Below are 10,713 nucleotides of genomic sequence, written 5' to 3'. Positions count from 1 at the left end.
AATATTCTTAATCTGAACAATATGTATGAAATTGCACTGACTAGTGATTTGTAAGTTTTAGACATTGTTCTAGACATTGTAAACTATATATATATATATATATATATATATATATATATTTTTTTTTTTCTTTCCTTTTTTTTAACAAATAAAACAGTAGTATTACATTCAAGAATGTATTTTAATGTTTGTTTTATTGCTGGATTCTACATAAAATCATATTACATTAACCAAAGCTCTTAAATTAACTCATGAAATGTTACTTGACAGTTTCTGACAAACTTTTGTCATACATGTAACAGCTGAAACTTCAGTCTGGACAATGACACAGAAAGACCTAATGTACTCTGATTGCTGATGTCCACTTAAGCCCTTTCCAGGCTTTGATCCTCCTTTATGCAGCTTTGAACTGAACAGGACAGTCTATAAATAATTAAATAAATAAATATCTTGCTTTCTTCTGTAAAAGATGTGTTTAGCTGGAAGACCAAAAAGAGGAAGGGAAACACCCAAAGTCCATGCAAGACTAGGTTTCAATTCTGCATTATTAGTCAATATCCAGCTGAAAAAGTTAAGTACACACACAGACACAGAGTTCTACAATTTGTGTAACAGTTTCAGGGGAAGACAACACAGTTTTACTGGAGTGTTTTACAAACGTGCTTCTGGAGTTTTCTGGGTATCTAACAGTGTTGTAGATGGTTGAGTTTGTCGTCAAACACCCAGGAAAGAGAGAGCAGTGTCTCTTTCCTCCACTAATTCTGCTGCTGTTGCCTCCATCTTGGCTTTTGAGAAGTCGTTAATGGGGAGTCCATCAACAATTTTCCAGTTCTTATCCTGAAGAAAAAAGAAACATGTTCCAATACTGACAACAAATTGTGCTCTAATTTAAAAGAGTATGATTTGTATGAGAGAAGTCATTTGACCTCAAGATTCAGAGTAAATAAGATCACAGGGTTGAAAACTGTAATGAATAGATAAAAGAAGGTTTTGGTAATTTTAATAACAAACCTTAATTGAAATGGGGAATGAGTAAATGAGGTCCTCAGGTACTCCATAAGAGTTTCCAGTGGAATAGACACCCATTGAAATGAACTCACCCTATAAAACAAACACAACACCTTTGTAAAAACGTATAGCTTAATTTAAAATTAAATTAAGAAGAGACTCATATTGTGCAATCAACATATTGTGTATAAAATTACTAGTATGCTATACATTATGATTAACTCCCATAATGTGTGCGAGTGAGAGTGGGCAATGATGGTCTCAGAATAGGCTTATACCAGTGTGAAGGACCCTTAAAAAGCTGACCTCAGGAGTGCCAGTCCAAATGTCTCTCATGTGGTCACAGATGGCCTTGGCGGCTGACATGGCACTGGAGAGTTTCCTGGCTTTGATGACTGCAGCACCTCGCTGCTGCACCGTCTGAGAAGGAACAATGATGTAGAACAATAGATTATAAATCTGATAATATCATTCCAATCAGTTACATTCAGTTTGCATGACCACTATGTTTGCCTGTGCAAATTAATAGCCTTATTACTCAAATCATAATCCTCCTAATTACTTTAGTAGCATAGAAAATAGACCAACAGTGACCTCTACAGGAGGAGAAAGTCAAAGACACTTACAGAAATGAATTCTCCCTTCAGCCAGGCATCGTCCTTCCCTTGCACATTCACCTTGCAGTGGTGGACGTCAGGGTACTGCGTAGATGAATGATTTCCCCAGATGATCACATTCTTCACATTGTTTGGTGCAATGCCACAACGTAATGCCACCTAGAGGACATATTGTGTAGTGTGAGCGAGTGTGAAACGGGTATAGATTGAACCATTCCATCTCTTTGAATTGTGCTCCATTATGGTGGGTTGTCCAGCAGAGTTTGTGTTACCTGTGAGGAAGCCCTGTTGTGATCCAGACGTGTTAGACAAGAGAAATTCTCTTTGGGTATGGATGGTGCAGATTTAGCCGCAATTAAGCAGTTAGTGTTGGCTGGGTTGCCAACAACTAGGACCTGCATATTAAAACATGAGGGTCAAGATATTGTATTGACATTTACAGGCTTGGTCAATTAGCTATGCAATTTACAGCAATACATCATGAGGCTGTTATTCACCTTAACGGTTTTCTTTGCATACTTGTCAAGGGCCTCCCCTTGGGATTTGAAGATGGCAACATTGGCCTTCAGTAGATCCTTTCTCTCCATGCCCTCTCTCCTTGGCATTGAGCCCACCAGGATGGCAGCATCCAAATCTTTGAATGCCACATCCTCTTTATCCGTGGGGATGACCTCTGTAACACAAATTCATCAGATTAGACAAGTCCAACAACTGGAAATGCATGCACATTTTAGAGCAAATCCAATCTAGTAAGAATCCACAGAGCTGAGAAACAGGACTGCGTTTAAACAAGATCTGGAGAAGACTACAAAACAATTCTGTAGCATTTAAGGTTCACAGGAGCAAGTGACCTCCATCAAATGGAAGAAGTTTGGAAAAACCAAGATTCTTACTAGAGTTCCTCCAGGACCCACCGAGCTTTGGTTATTACCATTTTTGAGTGGCCCAGCCAGAGTTGGACTTGAACGCAATCTAACATCAAACCTAAAATGTCCATTTACTGACAGACCTTATCCATCACACAGCAGATCGGCCTTGAGACTATCTACAGAGAAGAATGGCAAAAAACCTGAAAAGCTTTACACCCACATTGTACCCTAAAATACTTGATTCTGTACCAATTGCCAAAGATGCTCCAACTCAATGGTCTTAAACTCAGTTCCTCAAGGGCCGCAGCTCTGCATAATTTAGCTCCAAGCACCAACTCACACCTGCTTAATAGTCTCTAGTAGTTTTGAACACCTTGATTAGTTGAATCAGGTGTGTTTGATTAGTGTTGGAACTGTGCAGCCATGCACAAATCGAGTCTCAGTCCTATGCTCTAACTAAAGGTGCTTTGAGTTGAATACTTATGAGCAATTCCAGCGTTATGGATGTGACAATTGCAGTAAAAACTAAAAAAATAAATTCGCATAGAAAGTATATTTTAACATTATATTGAAACATCTGTTTATGTTTTGCAGAACAATTAACCAAAGAGTTAAGGTATCAGAAAAATATTAATCTGTAGACATGTTTTGTACTTTAAATTAGGACAATAAACATGCGTTATGGATTTGACGAAAGGTTTAGAGTATACAAAATTTTTTGTAGAAATTCTGCAAAATAAACTGCACAACCCAAAAGAAACTATAATAATCAAAAGGATATGAGCTGGCTCTCTATAGAACAAAAATTTTTGGTTTTATTTAATTGAATATTTTCACATTTATGAAGAAAAAGTGTTGTCACGCATGTGACATCTCTCCGTTATGGATGTGATAGATGTGAAATTACCACTTGTGTGACTTTGGTAAATCAAATAGAATAGTTTGAAAACATTGACAGGGACATTTTTGAGTATTTCCAAAGTACTGTAAATACTTGTTCACACACACAACAAAAAAAACCCTGAAACTGTTTCCGTTTTTTTGGTGAAAACTTTTTTTTTTCATGGCAAGGTTGACATTTGCACTGAATTGCTCTAATATATATTTTTTTTTCCATTTGTCACTATAGAAAGAGTAGCCCCCTTCCCCCACATAGGCTCTAATGTTACTGTCAATCTTCCCATTCCATTCTCTAATAGGGACCACCGTTAATAAGTCTAGCAGCCCTTTCAGCTGGGGATCATATGGCTAACCAATCAGACTGCTCTGTGCTCTTGTCATTTGTGCAATGAAAACACAAGCCTTAAAAACCGCAAGACTCGCACAAAGCTTAGAAAACACAGGGCCTCATAACACTCATTCTACTGTATGCGTGTACCTCTCAGAAGTGGAAGGGCGCAGTCCTGCAGCTCCATAACAACACCCTCCAGCACAGGCAACATGGGAGTGATGTCCAGCAGAAGCAAAACGAGAGGCTAAAGAGAGAGAGAGAGAGAGAAACTGATCATAAGAGTGTGCCTTGCATAAATGCAACAATAAATGACACATGAAATAATCTCATCAGGTGTTTGTCAGACATATATGGAGCTTATTCTTGGAATAAGTCAAACCACATGCTGAATGACACAACAGTGTTTAATTGGTTGTGACGGGCCATTGCCTAAGCCAAATCCTGCTTCTACCTGATCTTTACCGAAGACATCTCCCTTTGCAATGCCGTACAGCAGAGAGTATGCGATCTGTCCTGCGGCACCGGTCACCAAGACTCTAATAGGCTCAGACTATAACAAAAAAGGAAAATAATTATGAACAACTAATGTGAACAAAGAAAAGAGTTATATATGACAACATTCAGCCAGTAGAGATGAGCAGGAAGCTCATGGTGTTAGAACATATAAATAGTCCTGGCAAACTCTGCCAGACCTCAGAATGACGTGCTGAGTGGGATATTTTTAAACCGAGAGACATTTACTCAGTTCTTCAATTAACTCACTTTCTCCGCTGCTTTCACTCATCTGTTGCAAATTAATCATATTTTGAATTAATAATTAAGACTTGTACACTGAATAGACTGTGAATGCAATTTAAAATTACGAACGATTTAATAAAATACCACATGAATACAAAAGTGCATGACTCTTATTGTCTTATAATAAGTGATTAAATGATCATTATACAAGTCTTTGTAATTTAACAGCACAAACATAAAGAAAATAGCTCCTGGTATTATTCGACTCAAAGCTTTGACGTTAACCTCGCAGTTTCCATAAGCATGATAACGTATTAACAACAAAACGTGAAATTGTTTTAAAACATTAGTTGCAATATGAAATTTTCCTACCATTTTCTGCTGGTTACGAATGACAGCTGCTCTCCCACTACTCTGATTGCGGAGGTCACCCCTATTTTCCTCACGAGGCAACAAGTTGCCGTTGCACCTGCGTTACAAGTGCCTCCTGGGAAATGTAGTTTTTAGTTATCATACAGGCGTTCATGTTGTTAAGATAAAAACTACAGTTCCTATAAGCAAGTATAGTAAATCACAAACTAACAGATGCCTCTACCATGAGTCCAAGGGGACCTCCGATTTAAGTTTGCAATTCTGTTCTTTCTAATTAAATTGTGTTAGAAACATTATTTGCACTTAAAACTAAAAACGTAATAAAGCAGTTACTGATTTAATGGTTTACTTTTAATTATTTAAAAAATGTGAACGTGCAATTTGGTTAACGGAGCATTACACAAAAATAATCAAAAACATTCCCCGTAAAAACCTTAATATGTGGTGTTCCTTGGGATTTTTATAACTCATGCATTTAGTCTACGCACACAAATCCCGATCCTGACTGAAGGAACAACCCGGAAGATATTGGAGTTTACCGTAATATTTGGAAAACAACGCAGGAGAAAAAGTAAAAGCTATGGAGATTACAGCTGCGTCCGTTGCTTAGACACACTTGAAATCATGAACATGTCTGAAGTTAGCGACTGCTAATATTTTAACATATCGTGAGAACATGTTTTAGTTAAATTTAGTTACATTTACATTTTTTATTTGTGCATTTTTCCTAAAGTTATATTTATATGCAGTCGTCTGACAACAAAAACTCTGCACCTGCGGCATCAGTTCAAGTAACGTTAGCAGGGGATCAACACATTATTGTAAACTTATCGGTAAGTCTATTGATGAGACAGTCAAAGCATCCTGTGCATTATGTGGAGTGTTTAATAGTGGCGAATCCTGTATGTACTGTATGTATGTGGTCTTTTAATTTTGTAATCTGTAAAACATTATTTTTCCGTTATCGAAAATGGAAACATGCAGAAGTCAGATGTTTCGGAATCTACTGTATCGACTTCTCCCCCATACGTTGTCCAGACAGGGTTCACTGTTGTCGGCTTGATTGAATTCTGTACTGGCTTGTGTTTTGTAGCTGTAAAAGATCTTGGAAAACATTAGTAAGTAAGTAGATAAGTGGTTGGTCTCATATAAAAGTTGTATTTTAGACTTTGCTATTTGTACCTTTTTATAAACCATTTACAACGAACGTCATTCATGTTTTTGCCTACAAACAAAACTAAAAATGAGAAAAACCACAAATGTTTCATGATTTTGCTTCACTGACCACTATTTAAGCATTTGTTATACAAATGGTGCAGTGATTAATGTGGTGAAAACATACTATCACATTTGCTATTATTGAATCATGGTTCATTTCAAAAGGTATTATAACATATACTTGTAATTAATGTATGATATTGTTAAAATAACTTTACCCTTAAAAAAAATTGTAAAAAAACAGATAATGTCCTTGGCCTGACATTTAACTGCAGTTCTTCATTAAAGATGAAATTTGATTAATGAATGGTCCTGTTAAACAAACAGCGTTGATTGATTGATTGATTGATTGATTTAGGGGTTGGCTGATCATTCATTTCTTAGTTTTATATATAAATCGTACTCATTTTTGTTTGTTTTTTCAGTAAGGCATTATCTCTCTCTTTGTGAAAAAATTTGGCAATAATGTTAAACTATCTAAAGTAGGCTTTTGTAGCTTCTATTAAAAGGGCTTATTTCATTTTGACAATTCTTTTTTTTTTTTAATGGAAAATATTTATTTTCTGTTGGAGAATTTTTAGACAGTTTATTAGCCATATAATTAATACCAACTTGATTCTGTTTGAAAACGCATCCAAGAGCAGCTGTATCATAAACACTTCTATAATTTTTGTGTCTTTGACTACCTCCTATTGAGAGGGCGAAATAGGGCGTCTGTGTCAGTTTAGAGCTGTGAGGACCCCTGCTTAGGGTGAGATAGATGATCTCCCTCTGCATTTTACATGAACTCATTACAGGCTCATTACAAACCGCCTGACAAAGGAGCTGAGGATAATGTTGCTTCTTCATGTGATGTCCCAGAACAGAACAACAGCAAACACTCTTCTCCATAACACAGCGGAGAGGAGCTGTCAGTTCATAGGTGCTTTTTGATTCGTTTGAACAACTGTAGTTAGATTGTTAGATTGAGTTTTTATCCCCACTTGTATTTTGGATGGAAAATTATATATATATATATATTTTTTTTTTATATAAATTATAGAATTTATTTTATATATGTGTCTGAACCTGCCTTCCTTCTTGACTTTCTTGTATTTTCTTTCTCTCTGTCCCTCAGGCTTTTTCTATTGCATTGTGTACAGTGAGACTGGTGTTTCTAAAAAATGTCCAGTGTGGTTCACCCGTACAATACTGTAATGCATATTAATAGAAATTGCTTTAGTAAAATACTATAATAAAGTTTGATTTTAATTTAAAAGTGTAAATCATGTTTGTTAAAAATAAAAGTTGAAATACTGATGGTAATTTAAAAAGTAATTGTTAATTATAAAGTAATATGATGTAATATAATATAAAACACATTTTTTAAAGCATATTAAGGGTTTCCTCATTTCAGTCCTTGTTGGAATAAATGAAAGATTATATACACCATATTGGCTCATTGGGAGGTTTGGATAACTTATAAATCAGTGTTGCTCTTTCTGATTTTTTTTTTCATTTTACTAGGTGAACCATTTCAAAAGAATGATTCATGGTAAATTGAGCATAACTCCAGACCTTTTTCTGAAGCTTATTGGTGATAATTAATAACTCAGTGTCATCTCATGTACATACAATTTAATTTCACTATCAATTTAATGTATTTACTAAAAGTGGTATTTCCAGGAAATACAATTAAATACTATTTATTTTATATATTTGATAGTGGGTAACATGTTTATTTAAACTTGTATTTTATTTGTATCTTAATTGTTTATTATTTCTAAAACTAACGTAACATTTAGCTATCTATGCATCTGATAGCTTTGAAAAACATATTTAACCTTTAAATCACATAACCTTTGGTCTTAACCATCACAGTGCTGTCACACTGGTAAATACAGTTTTGAAATATTTTAATAACCCAGTATCATATTGCAAATGGTGAAGAGTGAAATTCTAGAATAATCCAGACCTGCTTCAACAGGCCCTCATTTCAACCTCATATCTGTTAGACACTAGTCAATTCTCTCCATGTAAAACTATTAAATAAATTCAAATTAAGTAATTAATGCGAAATGAATCAACATTTAGTCTGATTAATTGACTGTGGGTTTTTTTTTTTTTTTTTTTTTGTTTTGTTTTGCCCAAAATGTGTTTGAATTAGATCAGTTTCACTAATTATTAGTCAAGCATTGGTTACATGTTTTTTTATGTGCACTTCTCAACCACTGTTGTTATTGACCCAGCTCAGATGAATCATTTGACTGATTATAGGCTTTTCTTCATGGATTAAAATCAGATCTCAGCTGTCATGTTTCAGACGCTGTCCCTGATTCAGTGCACCTCTATCAACTCACGCTCTGGCGACTTTAGCTGCCGTTTTTTTTTTTTTTTAAATGCACTGTTTTTACAGATTTGTGGACCTGCATTGTTTAAGTCCTGTCAATGGGAATGTTTGTTATTGTGTCTCATGCTTGCGCTGTACCTGGTGACATGAGCAGGATATTCACGGTCTATGCAGAGCAGAAAAATTTAAACAATACCGGATATCTGAGAACGTCTACACTCTTTGACCTCATCAAACTGTGCCTCTGAATAAAGAGATGCGCTGTGGGACATGTCATCATTTCAGTTTCCTAAGTAAACTGGGAAAAAGGTGAACATAGAAAAATACACTAGTTTTTGTGAGAGAGTGAAAATTGAGAGTTTTTGACATCGTTTAGACACATTAACAACTGCAGTTCTTGATACCTATTTTAAATTTGTTAACCCTTCAGTTTTTAATGATTAAACTACATATACAGTACATTAACGGTCAAATGTTTGAGGCCATTTTTTTTTTCAATGTTTTTTTTTTTCGTCTTAAAGAAAATTATTCTGTAAAAAATGTAAATGTGGTAAAAATGTGGTTTCAAATGAAAAGATTACTCCAGACATTATTGCTTTTATTACTATGTCCATTAATAATAATAATAATAATTTTCTGAAGGATCAAGTGACTAAAGACTGGAGTAATGAAGCTTCGAACAGTTATTTTATAGTGCAATAACATTTTTCTCGGTTGGTGTCATGCGTTTTTTTTTTTTTTTTTCAGTGTCGCATGACTTAAATTGACAGGAAAATTTGATCCATGTTCTTACATTGCAGACCCAAATGCACATCTGATTTACATAAGATTTATTTGCACTTGTAAATGAGGTCTGAAACCGATCCGGGAATATCAGAATCTGTGTACTTTTTCACTTTTTACCTTTAGAAGAGATGTATTTTACTATTTGCTTTTCATACTAGTTTAAGAAATTAACTGAAGATTATGACATTATAAATTACACTACTGTTCAAATTTGAGGCTTTTTTTTCACTGTGAAATGAACACTTGTTCAACAAGGAAGTGTTAAATTGTTAATCTTAAAAAAAAAAAAAAGAAAACACATTTGAACTTTCAAGAAAGAAAGTTGAAAGTAGAGTCACAGATTCCACAAAAATATACATACTTTTTTGGAACAACAAATCAGTATAAGATTGAGACCTATAGCTGGAGTTACAATGCTAATAAATGCGCTTAGAGTTTTTAAAAATATTCATTCTTTTATTCATTCATTTATTTTCTTTTTGGCTTCAATTTAGCCTACCTAATTCAACTATAGCGCATGTTTTTGGACTTGTGGGGGAAACCGGTGCACCCGGTGGAGACCAACACCAACGCAGGGAGAACATGCAAATTCCACACAGAAATGCCAACTGACTCAGCTGAGGCTCGAACCACTGACCTTCTTACTGTGAGGCGATCATGCTACCCACTATGCCACAGTGATGCTCTTTTTGAAACTATATTTCTTGAAAATGAAAAAAGCTGGTTTATGGGCCGGCACAATGAATCATTCTTAAAGCGAAATTGTGATTAAAAAGGTGGCGTTTTCAAATCGCAAAAGCTGTGATTGTTTTGATGCGCTCTTAAATATGGTAGCCAGCATATAGTTTTTAAAAGTTTTAACAGTTCTTAAGCACATTATCCTGAACAACGTGTAAAATATAACATGGTCTAAAATGTAAAAGTTTTTTATAAATCTTTATATATAAGATTTTATATATACATAAACTTAATTGAATTTAAAATGCTGTATTTTTTTCTTAATTTGTCATGACAACTGACAACATTAGTGGGAAAAACCATCTTCAAGAGGTTTTAAATAAACATTAGCATAGCATAATTTGTGATTTTGCTTGGTTATTCTTTGGTGCTATTAAAACCACCACATGAAATCTAGCTCTTTCTTGAAATTATAGTAAATGACATTTTAAATCGCAAACTGCAACTTTGATCAGATAAATCGCGATTAGATGTTTTTCTCCAAATTGTACAGTCCTACCATTTTAAATGTCAATAATATATCTGTATTTACTATATATTTTGATGAGCCTAAATGAGTGTAACATCTTACGGATCCCACACATTTGAACAATAGTGTACATGAGCATCGTTTTGGCATCTTTTCATTTTCAGTAACCTTTTTACCCCATTTAGCTGTTTATAGCAAGGGCATGGTTTATATCGAAGTGTATCATGTGTGTACGTGTGTGTGGTATTACTGTTTCATAGATCCTGATTTATTTATTTTTTAAATCTGAATCCACTGTTATTCACCCATGACAGCATTGGCACTCTGGCATTATAACC

At 34.7% G+C, this 10,713-nt stretch overlaps 2 protein-coding genes across 13 annotated transcripts in view; one reads left to right on the top strand and one right to left on the bottom strand.

The window, feature by feature from the left end:
- Positions 1-10,713, top strand: part of wdpcp (WD repeat containing planar cell polarity effector) — a 131,330-nt gene that overhangs the window by 30,974 nt on the left and 89,643 nt on the right. For 3 of the 9 annotated variants that reach the window (XM_005158535.6, XM_073928537.1, XM_073928539.1), the window contains exon 1: positions 5,397-5,668. The exons of 5 other annotated variants lie outside the window; for them this stretch is intronic. The gene's annotated coding sequence lies outside the window, so the exon portion shown is untranslated. Of the gene's footprint in view, positions 1-5,396; positions 5,669-10,713 lie in introns of those variants that run through there. One more of the 9 variants, XM_073928535.1, reaches the window with a different exon arrangement.
- On the bottom strand, positions 163-5,369 carry mdh1ab (malate dehydrogenase 1Ab, NAD (soluble)). 4 transcript variants are annotated; one of them, NM_199969.4, is given in 10 exon segments: positions 163-837; positions 1,012-1,101; positions 1,315-1,428; positions 1,635-1,784; positions 1,898-2,020; positions 2,123-2,298; positions 3,873-3,969; positions 4,177-4,275; positions 4,836-4,950; positions 5,269-5,336. In NM_199969.4, coding segments are annotated over 9 exon segments (975 nt in total). In that variant the 5' UTR covers positions 4,839-4,950; positions 5,269-5,336; the 3' UTR covers positions 163-714.

Source organism: Danio rerio, chromosome 17, assembly GCF_049306965.1.
Source record: "Danio rerio strain Tuebingen ecotype United States chromosome 17, GRCz12tu, whole genome shotgun sequence".
Classification (NCBI taxonomy): Eukaryota; Metazoa; Chordata; class Actinopteri; order Cypriniformes; family Danionidae; genus Danio; species Danio rerio.
Note: the sequence above shows the minus strand (reverse complement) of the source record. Positions and strands in the feature narration are given on the sequence as shown.